The 21,371-nt window shown below is 35.7% G+C and overlaps 1 protein-coding gene across 1 annotated transcript in view; it reads right to left on the bottom strand.

Moving 5' to 3' along the window:
- FSTL5 (follistatin like 5) overlaps window positions 1-21,371 on the bottom strand; it is a 392,971-nt gene that overhangs the window by 79,872 nt on the left and 291,728 nt on the right. Inside the window, exon 8 of the mRNA XM_063310578.1 lies at window positions 1,456-1,576. Within this exon, the coding sequence (XP_063166648.1) occupies window positions 1,456-1,576 (121 nt within the window). The remainder of the gene's footprint in view (window positions 1-1,455; window positions 1,577-21,371) is intronic.

Genomic DNA, 21,371 nt, shown 5'->3' with positions numbered 1-21,371 from the left:
TTGTTTTAATCAGAGTTAATGTTAATATTTAATGAAATTAAATTTACACTTTTTATCTCTCATGTATCTTATTATTGCTCACATATATTCCTGCTGAAAAGTTAATATTTCATTCAATATTTTGATTCATCATAAAAATATAAATACCTACTGTAACCTACACTGAGATACAAGAGAATATAAAGTTACAATACAGAGGGGAAAATATAGAAAAAAAAGGTAACAATGAATGACAAAATATTAGTATTCAAAATCATAAAAATGGTTGCTGATTCATATGAATCAAAAGATATATATACTGACAGTGCTTACAATCCAATCTAGTCATTTTAAAAGTATACCATACTAGATATTAAAGATCAACTTAACTTTATTAACTCATTAATCTTCTACTGACTCTTCTATTACATAAATGTCATTACATTAATTAATCATTTTGATTGGAATAAGTACTGACTTACAGTACTTGTCTGGCTTCAGAGGCAGAATGGCTAAATTACAAACTCAACCCATTTAATCACCTTTATCTGAAAAAATCACTGATCTTCCTCTTGTGGTCCCTTTTAGCTTGATATATAAATCTTTTTAAAAAATCTTCAATATGCAAAGTGTTTTTCAGAAAAATATTAAACCAAATAATTAATAAATGATAACACTGTAAATTGCAACCTGCTTACCTTTGTATTATTTTTCACACTTTTTTCATCAACAACTATTTGGGTGGCATACAAAAAGGTAAATGAGTTTGCTTCTTTGATCTAAGGACAGGTAATGACATCCTCTTCTTAGCATTCCTTTAGATTATCAAATTCCAAAGTATCTAATGACTCTTGATTGCTTCCTGCCTTTATAGGAAATTACAGTGATTCTGATCATTTTATCTAGGAAACTAATATGCAAATTAGATAATTTTATCTTCTGGGAAAGATCTTCAAATTCTAATCTAAACATTAGCCTTAACAGAAGAGAAGGTATCCGGTGCTTTTAAGTTTCAATAGCCTTCATTGCTCATCTTAAGTTCCATTTTTCTTTAATAGAGGATGTTTTTAATGGATTAAGCTTGTTGTGTTATAAAAACCCATCACAGCCAGAAACAGATTATTCATGGGCTATGGAATCAGAAGATTAAGTTATTATCCAAAGCCACTCTTTTTCATAAATACCGATAATTCTACAGATGGTATATTAAGAAAGGATATTGCTTACTGTATTAAGAACTCAAGGAACGTAGTAAATAAACTGTGCACTCTTCCTTTCTTTTTTCAGTAAGTATAATTTTTTTAAGAATGCTACATGTGCTAAATAAGTCTATTTTCTGCAAGTTGTTAATAGAAATTATTAATCAAAACTTACTATCCATGTCTCTTTTTTCCAGATTGCAATTAAGAAACCCAGTCTTTCATATTAAATTTGAAGTTCACTCCACAACTTAACAAAAATAACATTTTTTCTTACCATTCACTTGAAGAATATGAGTCTGATAGATGTTATCATAGCCATCTGCATAGCAGCTATAATTTCCCATGTGAGTTGTGGTAATCTTAGTAATATATAGGGACCCATCGTCTCCAAAATCCTTAAGAAAAAGAAGAAGAGGTGATCACAATTACCTCAAGAACATTATCCCTTCTACTGAATTTGTCTAAGAAGGACAATTAAGTGTAAGAGTTTATAATCTCTTTATTATAAATTATACCAGAATTAAACCATGTTTAATTCATAAGGCCTTCAAAACATACAAGCCATACAAACCTGATTCAGTAGATATTGACTGCATTTTGCCATAGGACTATGTTTCACCCTCCAGAATATTCATGGTCCCAGTCAGACTAGAATATTCATTTTTTGAGCTGTGGATGGAGATGACTTATATATTGTATAGTGTGACAAGTTGTTCAGACCCACCTCTAAATGCATTTAACTCTTTATCTGTTGGGTGTTGTATGCTTCAACAGGGTCCAGACCACACAAAATGATATTAAAAATAATGAATGTATAGAAAACAAAATAAATAGTTGAAAGCTTCAAGAATTATAGTGACAACAGTAAATCATTTTATGATTCTAAGTGTTCTGCCATACAGCAATTAACTATGTTCCTCTCTGAAAGTAATACTTCTTCCAAAATCAGTGTCCCTTTTTAAGCTATTGTTATATTTGTAGCTACAAGGACATTTGTCTTAGTATTAATCAATCAATTGCCAGCTAAGCTGAAGATAAAACTTAGCTGGCAATTTCTCAAGGCTAGCAGAATCTTTCCCTTTAGGACAGAGTAGAGAGATCTCTTAAAGTTATCATTCCATCTTTGGCGATCTTCTTTCCCTCAGAAACTGTTGAATTGATATACAGTACATCAAAAGGTTTCAGGCAATCTCACATGGCCTTAATAAACACACTGGGTTTTAACACATTATAACTGTTAATTGATTAAGTACTTCTAATCTGTCTCACATGCAGACTAGCACAGATCTCTTGCTATAATATTTTTCAATTGCTTAATGCTTTTGAACTGTGGTGTTGGAGGAAAATTCTGAGAGTGCCTTGGACTGCAAGAAGATCAAACCAGTCCATCCTCCAAGAAATAAAGCCAGACTGCTCACTTGAGGGAATGATATTAAAGGCAAAACTGAAATACTTTGGCCACATAATGAGAAGACAGGACACCCTGGAGAAGATGCTGATGCTAGGGAGAGTGGAGGGCAAAAGGAAGAGGGGCCGACCAAGGGCAAGATGGATGGATGATATTCTAGAGGTGACGGACTTGTCCCTGGGGGAGCTGGGGGTGTTGACGACCGACAGGAAGCTCTGGCGTGGGCTGGTCCATGAAGTCACGAAGAGTCGGAAGCGACTAAACGAATAAACAACAACAATAGTGAAATTGTGCAAATTCCTCTCCTTCATTTAGAATTTTGCTTTTTTGTAGTGATGGGCAGCAGAGGATAATGCTACTTTTGAAGACCACCCCAAAATGGCAGCTGGTTCAAAATGTCAGAGGATGAGAAAGAGGGATGAGAACATTCCAGACACACATGTTATTCTTCTCTACATTACAGTGCTTATTGTTGTGGTGCTTTTAGGTACATATTCTTTGCATATTTACAATGGACCTGGCTAACTATACATATACAGTTCTACACAGAAACAGTCTTTTAGAGTCTCTTTTATGTTTCACTCCTTCCCTCTCTGGTGCATGCAGCTTCTCTCACTATTTTCACTTCTGGACTTACTTCTAGCTTGGGGACAAATGTAAATAGGGAAAAATAACTCTTTCCTGAACTTCTAGGATTCTGGCACCTTTCTCAGGCTATCTTCACCACTGTTCCAAAAATGCAGTCTTTTCACCAGCCAATCTGCTCAGCAGATCATTCCCTTGCCCCTGCTTGTTCCTACTGGGTCATTAACTGCAGATTTTCCTTTCACCATGTTCCTTGATGCTCAAACTATTTCCAGGCCACTCTATTCAGAAATAATTCTATCCATGTCCAAAAACCTCTTCCTCTACCATTTAATACCCCTGCCTTTTGTATATTTTCAAATATAGGCAGACAAGCCTGCATCCAGTGTTTAAGTGACACTGAGCCTGATGTTGGTACACTAAAATATCCATTTAAGACTATTACACAAATCCATGTCCATCAGGGCAACTCACCCTGGCACAGACCCACTTATTTTACAGGATCTGCCTTGGCTGCCAATAGGTTTCCAGGAGAACTGAAAGTACTAAATGGCTTATAAAGCTTTGTGTAGTACTGCATATTCAGGACAAATTCCTGGGAAAAGCTGCCATCTCATTTTAGTGAGGTGAGGTGGGCTAAGGCCAGAAAACATTGTTAAGTTATGGCATTGATACTTTGGAACCCCTTTCCTATGGAAGGGAGTTTAGCCTCTTTGATAATGTCCTTCCAGGAAGTGATGAAAACTGTATTTTCTGGAGGACCTTTACTGAATAATATTTGCCACTGAATTAACAGTTTTAAGTTTCATCATGTTGTTTATTAAGAAGTCAGTTTTGTATTCTGTTTTTGTTCTGGGGTATTTAGGTTGGTTTGGGTTATTATCATGGACAATTGAACATGCATGCATGCATGCATTAATGCATTCTTCCAGAAATGAAGCATATTGCCCTTTTGCTTTTACCTATAAGTGCAGAAAAAGAAAGGGAAGCCTAAATAAATCAAATGTGTTCTAAGGGAACATCCTTGAATTATGTCATGTCCCAAAATTATGTTGCATTCATCTTATTTAGTAAATCTTTAGCCTTTCACCTTATTTAGTAAATCTTTAGGCTATACACAGTCTTAAATCATATGAATAAACAGCTTTATATCCACTGGTTTCATTTTGCAAATGTTGTGTTCTTAAATGCTGTTGGCATGATGATATTATTATTATTATTATTATTATTATTATTATTATTATTATTATTATTTTGATCAAGACTTGAACAGGCACATACTTTTCTGATATTTATTGACTTCACTGGTATGGAACAAAATTTAGATATATGGAAATGAGTTAACAGTAATGGATTCCAACCTACTTCTGGCCTTTGAAAATGGTATCAGATCATGTGACACCAGTGAATGTAGGACGATGATGCATGATTCTCTGTTAACCTTAAGATTTGTTAGGTCTCAATATTATTGTTTTAGTTGGTTTGTAAAAAAAATGACTTATTGGAACTAAAATGTATTTTGGCTTTTATGCTTAACTAATGCTTTTAATAAGCTTATTACTTTGGGGGTTTTAAATATTGTTGATTTGGTTTACCATTTTGAAATGACTTTCAGGGAAACAGATGTGATAAAGCTACAAAAATAAACTAACTAAGCCTAAAATAAAAAGAGGCATATTTTTTCTAGATTGTTCCCAAAGTATCCAGTTAAATGCCTATGTAAAGCCTACAAGTAGGACAAAGTATGTAATTCAATCAATCTGCTCATGTTTCTTAGCAGCTTACACGGAGAAGCATGACATGCAGCTTGATATTAGAGGTCACCTTGATTATAAGTATTAATACCCTTATTGCGTATATACAAAACTAAGTAGAGCTGAATTGGAGAACACCAGGAAATAGCAGGCTGTAGACTAGACTATGAAGTTTAAAAAATCCAGAATAATACAATTTAGAGCAAAAACGTTACATAGATGTAGACATGAAGTATCAGAAGTGAAGCTTCATTGGAAGAAGTCTTGATTTTACTTATCATAACTCAATAAATATAACTTTATATTTGATCAGTTTGTAACTCTCTTCCTTCAATGTGGTGTATCTATCCTTTTTTTTTTTTTTTTCTTAGAATCTAAATTACTGGTCCACTAACTTTTCACAATTAACAAGCCTATGTTAGGTGTTACATACCAATTTGAGAGTATCATTCAAATTCAGTCTATAATGGCCCCTAGAGTCCATTCTATAGTGGATCCTCTGTTTTTTGTGCAATACTCACAATATTGGAACATGCACATACACATACTTAAAGGAAAAACCTATTTTATATCCAGCAACAATGCAAAATCATTTAGTATAGGATAGAATGGAAAATGCTACTGGGGAGGAACAGAGGATGAGCTCAACTAGCCCCAGACGTGATGACGCAGCTAGCTCAAAGCCGAAAGGACGGCTAGCGGCCGACGGTGCTGGTGGTGAACGGCGAATCCGATGTTCTAAGGATCAACACACCATTGGAACCCGGAATGTAAGATCTATGAGCCAGGGCAAATTGGATGTGGTTATTGGTGAGATGTCAAGATTAAAGATAGACATTCTGGGTGTCAGTGAACTGAAATGGACTGGAATGGGCCACTTCACATCAAATGACCACCAGATCTACTACTGCGGACAAGAGGACCACAGAAGAAATGGAGTAGCCTTCATAATTAATAGTAAAGTGGCTAAAGCAGCGCTTGGATACAACCCAAAAAACGACAGAATGATCTCAATTCGAATTCAGGGCAAGCCATCTAACATCACAGTGATCCAAATATACGCCCCAACCACAAATGCTGAAGAAGCTGAAGTAGAGCAGTTCTATGAGGATCTGCAGCACCTACTGGACAACACGCCTAAAAGAGATATTATTTTCATCACAGGAGACTGGAATGCTAAGGTGGGCAGTCAAATGACACCTCGAATTACAGGTAAGTATGGCCTGGGAGAACAAAACGAAGCAGGACACAGGCTGATAGAATTTTGCCAAGACAATTCACTCTGCATAACAAACACTCTCTTCCAACAACCTAAGAGACGGCTTTATACCTGGACTTCACCAGATGGACAACACCGAAATCAGATTGATTACATCCTTTGCAGCCAAAGGTGGCGGACATCTGTACAGTCGGTAAAAACAAGGCCTGGAGCTGACTGTAGTTCAGATCACGAACTTCTTCTTGCACGATTTAGGATCAGACTAAAGAGATTAGGGAAGACCCACAGATCAGCTAGATATGAGCTCACTAATATTCCTAAGGAATATGCAGTGGAGGTGAAGAATAGATTTAAGGGACTGGACTTAGTAGATAGGGTCCCGGAAAAACTCTGGACAGAAGTTGGCAGCATTGTTCAGGAGGCGGCAACAAAATACATCCCAAAGAAAGAGAAAACCAAGAAGGCAAAATGGCTGTCTGCTGAGACACTAGAAATAGCCCAAGAAAGAAGGAAAGCAAAAGGCAACAGTGATAGGGGGAGATATGCCCAATTAAATGCAAAATTCCAGAGGTTAGCCAGAAGAGATAAGGAATTATTTTTAAACAAGCAATGCGTGGAAGTGGAAGAAGACAATAGAATAGGAAGGACAAGAGACCTCTTCCAGAAAATTAGAAACATTGGAGGTAAATTCCAGGCAAAAATGGCTATGATCAAAAACAAAGATGGCAAGGACCTAACAGAAGAAGAAGAGATCAAGAAAAGGTGGCAAGAATATACAGAAAACCTGTATAGGAAGGATAACAATATCGGGGATAGCTTTGACGGTGTGGTCGGTGAGCTAGAGCCAGACATCCTGAAGAGTGAGGTTGAGTGGGCCTTAAGAAGCATTGCTAATAACAAGGCAACAGGAGACGACGGCATCCCAGCTGAACTGTTCAAAATCTTGCAAGATGATGCTGTCAAGGTAATGCATGCTATATGCCAGCAAATTTGGAAAACACAAGAATGGCCATCAGACTGGAAAAAATCAACTTATATCCCCATACCAAAAAAGGGAAACACTAAAGAATGTTCAAACTATTGAACAGTGGCACTCATTTCACATGCCAGTAAGGTAATGCTCAAGATCCTGCAAGGTAGACTTCAGCAGTTCATGGAGCGAGAATTGCCAGATGTACAAGCTGGGTTTAGAAAAGGCAGAGGAACTAGAGACCAAATTGCCAATATCCGCTGGATAATGGAAAAAGCCAGGGAGTTTCAGAAAAACATCTATTTCTGTTTTATTGACTATTCTAAAGCCTTTGACTGTGTGGACCATAACAAATTGTGGCAAGTTCTTAGTGGTATGGGAATACCAAGTCATCTTGTATGCCTCCTGAAGAATCTGTATAACGACCAAGTAGCAACAGTAAGAACAGACCACGGAACAACAGACTGGTTTAAGATTGGGAAAGGAGTACGGCAGGGCTGTATACTCTCACCCTACCTATTCAACTTGTATGCAGAACACATCATGCGACAAGCTGGCCTTGAGGAATCCAAGGCTGGAGTTAAAATCTCTGGAAGAAACATTAACAATCTCAGATATGCAGATGATACCACTTTGATGGCTGAAAGTGAAGAGGAACTGAGGAGCCTTATGATGAAGGTGAAAGAAGAAAGTGCAAAAGCTGGTTTGCAGCTAAACCTCAAAAAAACCAAGATTATGGCAACCAGCTTGATTGATAACTGGCAAATAGAGGGAGAAAATGTAGAAGCAGTGAAAGACTTTGTATTCCTAGGTGCAAAGATTACTGCAGATGCTGACTGCAGTCAGGAAATCAGAAGACGCTTAATCCTTGGAAGAAGTGCAATGACAAATCTCGATAAAATAGTTAAGAGCAGAGACATCACACTGACAACAAAGGCCTGCATAGTTAAAGCAATGGTGTTCCCTGTAGTAACATATGGCTGCGAGAGCTGGACCATAAGGAAGGCTGAGCGAAGGAAGATCGATTCTTTTGAACTGTGGTGTTGGAGGAATATTCTGAGAGTGCCTTGGACTGCAAGAAGATCCAACCAGTCCATCCTCCAGGAAATAAAGCCAGACTGCTCACTTGAGGGAATGATATTAAAGGCAAAACTGAAATACTTTGGCCACATAATGAGAAGACAGGACACCCTGGAGAAGATGCTGATGCTAGGGAGAGTGGAAGGCAAAAGGAAGAGGGGCCGACTAAGGGCAAGATGGATGGATGATATTCTAGAGGTGACGGACTCGTCCCTGGGGGAGCTGGTGGTGTTGACGACCGACAGGAAGCTCTGGCGTGGGCTGGTCCATGAAGTCACGAAGAGTCAGAAGCGACTAAACGAATAAACAACAACAAAGAATGGAAAATATACTGTATTCTGTCCTTTCTTGAGAGCAAATGACTAATGTTTCCTATAAGTAAAAATACTGCCTAGAGGAGGGGAGACCAAGCATTGGGTTTAAATAAACAGAAAGTCCCATTTTCAGAGAAGTGGTTCCTCTTTACTTCTCTCTGTGTGAGCTACCTATACTACCCACATTCAAAACTGTTGATGGGCACTGCAGCCCTTTAATGGTTCTTTAGTTTCACTGCATCCAAATATCAAGCCCAAGCTATAATATTTCCATGTGCAGTCTATAATCTGTATCTCAATAATCCTTGAAATCTTGCAAATTTAAAAACACAAACTTGATCTCTTTTAGTAATCAAGTTCTCTATGTTCAGCTGTAGAAATTGTAATTTGGTGTTAGAAGCTAAGATTTTCAAACCCAGAATGTATACTACTAACCAAAATGAAACTCTTTATCAGGGAAAAGCCATGAAACATAAATGCACAAGTGCTGCAACATTATTAATCTGCAATAATCTTAAATGGTCATCTTGTGACAATTCAGTGTCCTATTTTCCAAAAACCAAAATGAAATGTTACAGAGTACAACAGTATTATTGAAAATATATATTGAATAAAATTCTATTAAATATTGGAAATATTAAATGCGTACACAAAAACCTTAGCCTTTTCTTATAAGAACTTTCTCTCATGCCCAGAAAATAGTGGAAAAGTGTACAGTAGTTTGGGTACTTAATTATATTCAGGACTTATCCAAATCTGACACTGCTTATAACTTTCCTCTTAGGAAAGACTAAGCAGCTTGAATGAATAGCTTAATGCACTTCAGTGAGAATTAAGAAATTGACATTAGCTGCAAGAACCATCTAGTTATAATATAAATGCAAAATCCAAAGCAAATTCTTAATATACCAATTAAAATTCAAGGGTGCTAAATATAAATGTTTAACACTGATTTTTAGATTAGGACATGAATAGTTGTATTGCCTAATTTAGTGGTGCAATACTGCACCTTACTGTGCAGTTGAATGGCCTTAATGTTATCTATTTACTTGGTGTATTGGTTTCTACAGTAGTTTGGTTTGTATCTGTTAATAGAGACTAATATATTTCATATGTATTTAAAACATTAACACTGGCTCACAAGTTTGTTAATAAGTCTGCATAAGACATCAGATCACTCTATATTTATCCAATACTGCAGGGAAAAAAAATGAAATGAAAGAAGCACTAAATAAATAGGCAAATCCCAAATGTCCTGAAGGAAACAGTATGATTTATTTATTAAAAAAAAAAAACACTCCCATTTTCTAATGTCATGTTAAATACATTTCATTTATATCTTTAATTGGGGTCACAACTTATTATGATAATTGACACTTTTTTAATTAATCAGTTTTCTATTTCAGGTTGAACAAAAGTTGACAAAGAAACACCTCCTAGAATTATTAGAATATATTTATCAGACTCCAATTCCCAAATAGCTAAAAGGTCTGAAAGAATCTTATGACTGCAAGTAACAGAAGTCACAAAAAGACAGGGAATAAGCAAAGTTATACTTGTTCAATCTTGATTCTAACAAGTTATTCAGTTATTACTCATATGTTGTCTATGAATCCCTCTATTCAACTTGTTAGTTTTCAAGGGTTTTCGCGGGAACTCATGCAAAGCCTACTTTTGAACCACTTTCCCATTAACCTTTTGGTATAATGGGAAAATAGAGGAACTGAGATGTGAATGATAGTTTTAACACTCTAGCAGGAATGTGATGCTTCTAACTATGATTACCCTTGAGAAGAATACCCTTTTGACTCTGAAAAAATGCATCAGGATGTAGCTGTTAAGGGCTATTTTCTGATCAGCAGGATGAAGTAAGACAGGCATCAGAGGTCATGGGACATAGTTACAAGGCAGAACTAAATACTAGGACAGAGCCAAAGGACAAATGAGAAAGCATGAGACATGAATTGAGGAGTGAGACATGAAGAAGAAATTAGGACCAAAGAATAACTCTGGTATCTAGGAACAAACCTAAAAGAATAACCAAGTCTACAAGAATATACCAGACCTCATGAAAACCTTGATGAATTGGAAAATGAAGTTCTTTAAATTTTTTCTTTAAAAGTATTCAAATGACAATTCTCCATATGTGTGTCATTAGTTGTTGTTGTTTTTTTCCTTTCCCTCTGGGGGAATATACTAGGCTGTTTGCATAGTGTGCTCCTGGGTCCCAGCTCACAGCACAGTTGGGCTTCCATTACCACCATAGTCCTTTTATCGTATATTCCCCATTGTGTGCCTACTTCCTCTCTTGTAATCCCTTCCTCTCCAATCTCTCTGCTCTGCAAGGGTGTGGGAGTGCCGGGGAGACAATGCAAGTCAGACGTAGGACAATGTGTACTGACTAATGGTGATCGCATGACTGAGGGATACTGTGAAGGTAGTAAATGCAGGCATTGGTTGTAAAGTTATTTTTTTCAGCACCGTCATAACTTCAAACAGCCCTGAATGAGGCAGTCAGTAAGTGAGTTCTACCTGTAGTGTAATGGGTGTGTGTGTGTGTGTATACACACACACAGTCTGTGTATACTGTATGTGTGTCTGTGTGTGTGTGTGTATGTATGTGTATGTGTGTGTGTTTATGTATGTATATGTATGTGTTTGTATATGTATGTATGTGTGTGTATGTATATGTGTGTGTGTGTGTATGTGTGTGTGTGTGTGTGTATGTATGTATGTATGTGTATGTATGTATGTATGTATGTATATATAATTGTACAACCAAATGCATAAATTTCTAAAGTCATGTATCATATTGAACATGCATAAATACGATTATGGCTTTCTAAAAAATGAAAGTAAATTCCTTGTGGAGTTAGGCAGCTAAGAGAAGGTGTTTGTTGGCAAGGAAGTAGCATTACTCATGAGGGATATATCTATCCATATTGATTTTTCTCAACTCCTATTCAGTTTTTCTCCTAAAATGTCAATTCTAAATGTCATGATGGGAAACATGATTGCACTGTGTCTTTCCCGGCATTGTCATTATACTTTACCCATGGGATATTCAGGAGATATTCCAGTTCTGGAACACATCTATTGTGTGTGGTTCTTCTTGGCTTCAGTTTTGACTTTGAAAAGTTATTTAATATGTGTACCAAGATGGGCCTTTTATAACCTTTGGCTAATAAACTAGTTGTATCTCTAATGGGAAACCTTGCCTCCTTAACACACATGCTAGTAATATTAATATTGAATTATTGTACTCTTCATGGGTCTGTAAATTTCAGCTGACCTAGTACATTGCAGTGTGGGTAGGGAATGCTAGCTCTCAGATGTGCCACATCACCATGATTTTAAACAGCAACATTGGTTGACAATTGCTTTCTTAGCTCAATATGAGGTGCTCACTTTGATGAGCAAAGCCTTGAATGCTTAGGTCCAAATAAACTGTAGATTGTACACCTACTTATGTACCATCTACCTTGTGCTCTCAGGTGTAGAGAATCAGGGAGATGACCATGAGGGAAATAGGCAAGAACTATTCCTTAAGTCCTGGAGTCAATATAGTATTTGGGAGAGATTCCTCTTTGTCAGGCTCCTCCCTGATTCATCAGGATACAAAAGGATACAACAGGATACAAGAGTGAGGTAAAGCACAACCAGTCTTGCAAGTTTCTGTTATTATAGCCTATCTCAATAAAATATATTTCTAGTTTTCCTATGGAGTCTGTTTCTTGATCTGGTCTACCCCAAAGAGCTGACATCAGTGAAGCATTTTATGCAAGTCTCACCATGGGTAAATTTAATATTGGTAGTCAATTCTGCTTCTTTCTGTGATGAGGCATATCATGGAGTAAATTACCATTGGAGTTGAGGCTTATGCCTTCCTTATCACAGTTTAAGAGGGAGCAAAATGCATAGGCTTACTTTTTACTTAAATATTGTAGAGTTAAACTTATGCTGATGTCTGTTGAGTTTTGAACATTTGTATTTCTGTAAACCACTATTTGGAGAGGCAGCTAGGTGTACAAGTTAATGTACCAGGCTAGAAACTGAAATACTGCAAGTTCAATCCCATCTTAAGCACTAAGCCAGCTGGGTGAACTCAGCCAGTCACTCTCTCTGAGCCCCAGGAAGAAGGCAATTGCAAACCACTTCTAAACATTTGCCAAGAAAAGTGCTTATCCAGGTAGACTTATCCAGGTAGATGCCAGGAGTCAAAACAATGTCAAACAAACAAACAGTCACCACTTGAGTGTTACCAAGCCTATTAATGTACAAAACAAACAAACAACTAAATAAAAACTGACTGCAGTGTAAACCTTTTTCTATCTATTGAGGCCCAGCCAGAACTGTAAAATTAGATGAATTTATATTAAAATATTAAATAAACAAATTTCTCTCCAACCCAAACTGTTACTAGGCAGAATTGAGAAAGAACTGTCATTTTTTGCTTTTAAAAAAATGGGGGGGAGGGTCCCAACAGGATCAAAACCTCAATTAACACAGGATTGTTAATTAAATTAAACAAATCATGGTAAAGGGTCATGTTAGAATGCTTTTAATCTATATTATAGTACCTCAACAATTTACCTTTGCTTCCTAAATTCCACACTACCTAATTCAAAGCTATTATTATAGAAGAATAAAAATATTTAATGCAATATATATTTCAGTTACTGAAATACAGACAAACCAACTCATTTAGCTTAATCCTTACTCTGTACAAGAAAATGCAGACATTTCATTCTATTCCACGATGTCACTAGTAACCTCTCATTTCAATTACTTGTAATTCTAGTTATATTCCTAACAGCAATATAACTCATTACAGCAACAACCTTTTATAAAGTGAAATAATATAGTAGGAAAGTTGGTTTTAAGAATTTACTTTCTAATCCCACAAATTATATAAAAAGTAACACATAAAAGCTAAGACTATTTGGCTTTCTGCCCCAACAGTCAAGCAAATACAGTACATTGATTTGCTGATCCATACTTAACTTACTTTAAGATAAAATTCTTATAAAGCTTTGTGAAAATTACTGTCTTGTAAAAAGCTAGTGAGAAAACAGAAGTTTGGTTATCAATGGGAACATGGGGTAAATAAAGAAAATAGTTTGGTAAGAACGTATTAAATGGTTATAGGCTTAAAAAGAACCAAAAAAAAAAAAAAAAGACAATTTGGTATATAAGTCAAGTCTGAAATTTGAAAGTCTTAGAAACAGCATTCAGTGTGTTAAGTAATTTGATTAGCACATATGGCCCGCAAGAAATAATACACAATAGAACTGTGAAAGGCCACCCAACCAACATCATGGCCAGATCTTTAACTCCAGATGTAGCTAACTTTCTTGTGTTGGTATGGATTCTATAGGTCATCCTGACCTAATTTCAATTCCTCAGAATAAGTTGGAAAGGACAGGTGTCCTTCTCCTTAATATCTATCATGGGAAAACATAAATGCTAATGGTGCCCATATTTTTTTTTTAATCAGGAAGGGATGAACTTTAAAGGAATGATAGACCCATATAATGAGGTACGACTATAGTAATATTAAATATATGCATCTACCTTTATTTTCAAATCAAATTTCATCAACCATACCCAAAGGTTTCCACTAGGAAAACCAAACATGTCTCTCTGATGTGGTGACTGACTTGTTCATCTTTGAATCAAATGCTTCTATTTCCATTCCCTCTCTTTCTACTGCTGTATATCAAGTTGTCTTCTTAAACAAATGCCAAAAGTTCTTTATTTTTTCCCCTGTATTGGTATATGGCACCTGCAGAAGTGTACCCTGCATCTGTAGAAGCAGACCCTGTACCTGGGGAAAAATGCTAGGTAGAAGAAGGTTGGTATGTGGCACCACACAACATGCTGAACTCAAGGACTTCATATGGAAAGGAAATTCCATGAAGGCTTTGGAATCAGGAGCAGGCTTGTTAGATACTCTGTCTCAAGCAAGTTAAAAACCATCCTAAGTTGCCCCATTCTACACCATGTACAGGCTTTACACCTAGTAAGAGCATATTCCTAATATTCAATGTTACTGATGAAATGAATTAAATAAAAATGAAATAAAACCACATATCCCATCATACCTTGAAGACAAAGTTTGTATGCACAGGATTTGATGGATTAAAGTCCATTTCATCAGATATATTTAAAAGCATAAAGGAACCTTGATCTGCCCAATGGCCTATCTGGTCTTGCATTCTGGTTTGCATAATGGTCAAGAAGGTATCCCTAAGCAAGTTACAAATAACATAAAGTCAACATTATGCAGTAATTCCCCTGCAATTGATGTTGATTTCTCATTAAACAGTACCCAGTCAACAAAACTTTATACCATTATGAATTTGTGTTAGTCATTAAGGTTACAAGATCGTTAGTTGTTTCTACTGGGGATAAAAGGAAGATACAGAATAAAAGTAATTACATAACTTTTTGGTTTCCTATAGGTAAAGGCAGATGAACAAAATGGTAAGAATAAAAAGTTCTGAGAAAAAAAGCATTTTCAAGCAAATTCATTTAAAGATATGATGGACAGAGACACATTTAAAAAACAGACATTATTAACAAGATAGTACAGTTATAAGGATAAATAAGAAGCAGGATAATATTGCCAATGGGCACACCAAAAAGCAGGGAATTGAGGATATGAAGCAGCATTAGAAACTTTGTCAACTTCTACATATTACTCAAGAGATAAAGATAATAAATGTGACAGAAACAAGGTGATTTGAAGTGGTCTTCAGGCATATGGAATGCAAGTTTCATGTATAGAGTGAAGGAAAGAAGACAGACACTTTCAGACACTTTTGTAATATATCACAGCAAAGAAATCAAAGGGTGATTGAAAACATGTGTCCCACATAACTACTAACAGTTCATCCATGGAACATGCTTTGTAGGTACAAGTGATTCAATAGCCACAAACTTTGAAGATTTGACCTCATTTGGCATACAATGTAATTCCAAATTAGCCTTCCGGTTTTTTTTGTTTTTTCAACTTGTATGCAAATTATGTAGTAATGCAAAATTGTAATGTGGGAAGCCACCCTCATACAATTTAGAGTAACTTGTCTATTATATATTTAATGGTACTATGTTAAAGAACAAAAAAAAGCCAAAAGAATATTTCTCTAAACCTACACTAAAAATGTAACAGGGCTTATCTACTTACTTTTTTATAACTTGCTTACACAGGAAGAAAGGGTAATATGGCATAAATTATGAACATTTTTTTAGAAATGAAATATAGTAGTTAAAACTGACTAAGCATAACACATAGAGTATTATCAAACTATGACTGCGGTACTCTATAACTTGTGACAGTTGAGCTTGGTAAGCTGAACAACTACTTTGAGGAGAAGAAGGAATCAGATAGGAAGCTGAGATGCAGCCTGTTGAGATGTGAGCAAAACCGTATGTAGGAAATAATGCCACAGCTGACATTTATGAGTTATCAGGCAGTATTTCATGATGATATGTGGGGAAAAAATGTGTTATGTGTTTTGTGAGGAAAATAGACTATATTGGATTTTTTTGGGGTATATGTATATGTATATATTTATTTGTATATGTAGATTGACTGACTTCTCATGTGCATTTCTGAACTGGAGCTCTCTTTTCAGTTTTTTACTCCCTGTCTGTTATATAAATTGGTACTGCACAAGTAAATTAATTTAAATTCAGAGACATTTGGCTATACGCAAGCACAATGATACCATTATGAAAAGGAAACTGCAGTAAATAACTATCTGTATCGAGATCATGGGTGAGTAATTAATGATCAATAAGGCCAGTAAATTTCTGGGGAAAAAAATACTTCGCTATATTTAAATCAGGATATGATTTCCTTTAAAAAATTGTTTGCTAACTTTTTAAAGTAAAAATAAGTACATTCTTATCTGAATGTGATATTTAACACATTGATCTTAAACATAACATGCAGCATTATATTTATATATATATATATTATTTTGAGGTGTTTTCCAGTACTGTAAAGTCTTTCTTGTAATACATCACCAAAAATAGTTTGCCAAGAAAAAGTTGTTTTACTTTGACATTGGAAGTACACTTCCTTCTTCTGCAGTCCATTCACTTCTAGTATTTTAGAAGTTGGAAACTATAGCATTTTAGAAAAGCAAAGTTTTATCTTAGAACTATTCCACTGCAACTGTGACTCTAACAATATTATATGTAACTACTGTCAATATATGGAAGCTGATTTGCAACATATGATGCTTTGAACAAGCCCATATGGTTATATAATATTTGAAAGAAAGAGTTAAATAGTGATAATTCAATTTATGTAATATTTCAGTAAATCATACTAACACCTCAAATCGTATCTGTTTAAATCCAAATGGAATGAAAGCGAGATGGATGAATAAAGGAACTACTTTAGGAATTATTGCACAGATCCTGAGAGTAAACTGGAAACTGCAAACATTTTTAATATTATCAGTTTTGAGAAACAATTTGTCATGTAAGTTGAATTTAGGTCTCCCACAAAGAACTGGTCGATGCAGTCAAAAAGTGCATGTCCAGCCATTTGTTGGTTAATAGTACTCAAACCAATATTATTAAGGCACAAACATAGGTCTTTACACATAATAACATATGAACAGCACATCATCACCTTTAAAGCCCTTCATGGCTTGGGACTGGGTTACCTTAGGGACTGTCTTTTCCCAGTTGTATCTACCTGTCCAATCCAGACTGGCAGGATGGGCATGCTCTGGGTCCTGTCAACCAAGGAATGTTGGCTGGTGGGAACCAGGACATGGGCCTTTTCTGTTGTGTTGCCTGCCCTCTGGAACATCTCCCTCCTGAGATTAGGATGGCCCCGACCCTTGAAGACCTGACTTTGTGCCCGGGCCTGGGGCCCTGAGTGTGTGAAGGGCCCCATTTCATGGTTGTGTTAACACCAATGGATTTTAAGATCTCTCAGCTGTATTTATATTTTATTTAATTTTGGGGTATTGTTTTTATTGTTTTTATTATTGTTAGCCACCCAGAGTCACTGGTTTGAGATGGGCAGCTATATAAATTGAATGAACGAATGAATGAATGAATGAATAAATAAATAAATAAATAAATAAATAAATAAATAAAATTTTCTCTTTGGGTTTTGGGTTCAATCTATATAAAACATTAGCAGTGTCACACCAGTATAAACTCAAAAAGTATACCAGATGAATACATTTGAACTGAATAGCAAATGTTTTAAAATATGTCATTCAGAGAAATCAAGATATCAAAACCGTGCAATGGGCTTGGTTTTTCCCTCCATCCTTTTACCAGAGTATGCATATGAGAAGTTAGTTAACAGGGAGCATTTGAATATGAATGGCATGCTGTCATTGAAGTAAAACTCTGCCTGTGAATGAAGCCTGTTCAAAATGCAAAAATGAAAAAAATGAGTACTATGGTTTTTAGATGGATTTTAACTCAGTGCAAAAATGACAACTGAGAAAGAATGCACAGGGAACTGATAACATTTACATATGCTGGGGAACTTGAAGAAAGAAAAATCAGTTGAGTGAAAGGTGATCATCAATAATGTTTAAAGCAACTGGAATGTGTTTTACTAGCAGCAGAGGCATATAGATCAGTGAGCAGATTAATTTAGAAAAATGTTAAACACCATTCACTGAAAAGTATGCCAGATATCATGTCTATTTGAGCTACAATCCTATCAAAGCTTGCAAATTAAGAATGGATTAATCTAGCTAACAAATTCATTGTGTGTCAGTCTTGCAAAGCCTGGTGCTGTTGATTTTACATGCATTCTTCCTGACTGTTAACTAAATGTGGGCAAAACATTTGTGTGAGTGACCTCTGGCAGCAGCTAAAGATTGCATGGTGGTTTGGAAACATTTTTATAAATGTTGGTCCTGGTCACATTCATGCATAAACTGCTTCTGTATCTTTGAAAATACATTATAATTTTTCTTAGTATAATTTTAATTCCTTATCTTATTTCCGATTGTTGCTATGCTTAATAAACCATGTATTCTTGTCAGAACAGCTACTTGAAAGTTTGCATTTGGATATATTTAGAATTAAACAGCAAAGCAGGCAGAGCTCTCAAACTGTCTTTTATTGGAGAAAGACCTTAGAGAGAGTTCACCTAGGCTGAATATATTTCTCCTGGATGTCTGCTTGATGACTGGGAAAAAATAAAAATACCCATATCCATGCTAACTTGGATACCATAATTTGAAAGGGTCCAGGTGACCTAAGTCTCTTGCTTGTCCAGTTATAAAGGATAAAACCTGCAAATGTGAGAAAGGTTATTGTAAAGGTAAGACATTTATGTGCTAGCCCCTTACACTTCTTAGTTTATAAAAATGACTGAGGACTGAATCAATAAATATGACTAGTAAGATATTTTTTATGTCAAGATGAATTACATCATGCCTAAAAGCAGTGGATGTGATACTTAAAATTTATCTGTGAATTCCACTATATCAAGCTAGACTTTAGAAGATCTGATGACATTTCGGATCAATCAGTTTGGGAATAATGTTTATTATTTAGTTCCATTTACCTATGGCTTCAGGCCTGATTATGGGATGCGGGAAAATTTGCTGTAGTTACTTCAGTGGTAATCTCTGTCAGTATTTTAATAGGGAGAATGAATCACTATTACTTTTGCTGGATATCTGTATAATCCTTCTGGAGTATGAGGTCGGAATGGAATTTAGAATCATTGTTTTGCACTGATAATGGTTCTTGTTCAAGGGATGATTTGAGAAATTGGCACCAGGGTACTTCTGCTTCAACCATGGCCATAAATCTGTGGTGTCTCACAGAGTTGTATCTGAAGCAAATTAAAAAGATGTTTCAGACTCTGTGGAGAAAGATTATAAAAGGTATGGTGGCAATATAAATAGATAATGAATAGTTTTAAAAGAATAATTTGGATAAAAGTAATTCTGGGGGAAGAAAAAATTTAATTGTTTGATCCTTGATCCCTTACTGAGGAGGGAATAGCACACATTTCTATGGAAGTAAAACCAGCCAATTGTTGTTGTCTTTCCTGGACTTAAAAATAAAACAAGAAGAACAGGCATTAAAATAACACAAAATTGCATAGAAAACTATCTGCATAAATGCACAGAATCCGAAAACAGCTTTTGCTTTGTTTAAGAAAAGGACAAAACTAGATCTATAATTGCCAACAGTGTCAGAAACTTTTTTAAACAAAATGGAAAGTTTAGTGAGAGCAAGAGAAAGGGACCAAGAGAGAACAGGAGAGAGAAGTTATTCTTCTCTCCCCATCTCACAATTCAGTTATTCCCCTACACCCCACTTTTCTTTTCTTCCCTTCTCAGTACAATTTTGGTTTCTGCTGGAAGTAGAGAGGGAGATGTATATGTCTGCCTGTATTTATCTGTGTTTTTTTCTGTGTATAAGAGACAGTATGCACGGTTTATGAAGATGTGAATCAGTTAATTTTATAAATGTGGTGGTCTATTTTAAAAGCAGTCAATTTTAATCAGTCATTTCTTTATCTATACTTATAGTTTCATGGCTACATGATTTTGGGGAGTGTAGTTTCTGGCATGATTGACTGACCGAAACACACACACACACACACACACACACACACACACACACATTGGAATAAGTGAACATACAATACCAAATGCATTGCATTCTGAGTGGGTGTCAGATAGAATGTGATAAAATATAGGCAACAGTGTTGTGATTAGCAAAGTAATGTAGTTTAGCAAAGTAATGCTATTCTAGAAAAGTTAAAGTTGTTAACTTTCCTAGAATAGCATTAAATATGCTTGGGTAAACCTGGGTTTTACTTGCACTTGTGGTATACTGGATAAAATATGCCCCAACATTTTTTTACTGTTAGCAGGATACATGTATTACAAAGGCTAATAACCCTGTCTGCATCATCTCTATCTTATGAAACAATATTACAGTATGTGAAAGTCTTAATTCACCAGAGTTATGCCTGGGGGAGGGGAGAAGGTAGAGTTACATACAGTATCTATAAGTTTATCTGGGAAAACAGTGAAAGATGGAAGATTGTGATTTGGAACATCTATTAGGTGACATGAATGGATGTGTGAGAATGGAATGCAATAGCACAGAAAAAGTGGCAGCTTATTCAAAGACCCATTAATAAATGAGATTGGTAACTAGTATCTATCTGTTTATAAAAATGTTTTGAATGCATGGTTTAAGCATGTCTATTTATTCAAAGATATGAGAAATGTATAAACATAACTCTGAAGAGTGACTGATACAATCATTTATGATAAAAACTCAAGGAGGATACATGGGTGATGAGAGGCTCTGAATGTGGAATAGACTATTTTTGGTCCAATCTTGGGAAAAATGGGTATGAATGAAAAGGGAAGTGAACAAAAATAGAACAAAAATCATGTGACTGCAGGAAGAGAAAGCAATAGTCCTCTATGAAGAACTATTAGATTAATATCCTAAGAGAATGAGTAGAAAATGGATGTAAGAATATGATGTGGAAGCTGCTTGGAACTGATTGAAAAAAATGCTACAGAGTGCTGCAGAAATATGTAGAGTTACAGTAATGAGAAACACACACACACACACACGTATGCATGTATGTGTGTGTGTGTGTATGCATGTGTGTGTGTGTGTGTGTGTGTGTATATATATAAATAAATAAATATATATATATATATAATGCTTAGTAGATGTGAAGGGTGAGCTACCCAGATATACATGGGTAGAGGTTTGCTTTCTTTCTTCCTCTAGTTATCCATCACAAACATTCACACACAGACACACACAGACACCAGATCCTCCATCTCCCTTTCTTCTTTTTGCAGCCTTCTTTTCCT

This window comes from Candoia aspera, chromosome 8 (assembly GCF_035149785.1).
Source record: "Candoia aspera isolate rCanAsp1 chromosome 8, rCanAsp1.hap2, whole genome shotgun sequence".
NCBI lineage: Eukaryota > Metazoa > Chordata > Lepidosauria > Squamata > Boidae > Candoia > Candoia aspera.
This window is presented reverse-complemented; position numbering and strand designations above follow the sequence as displayed.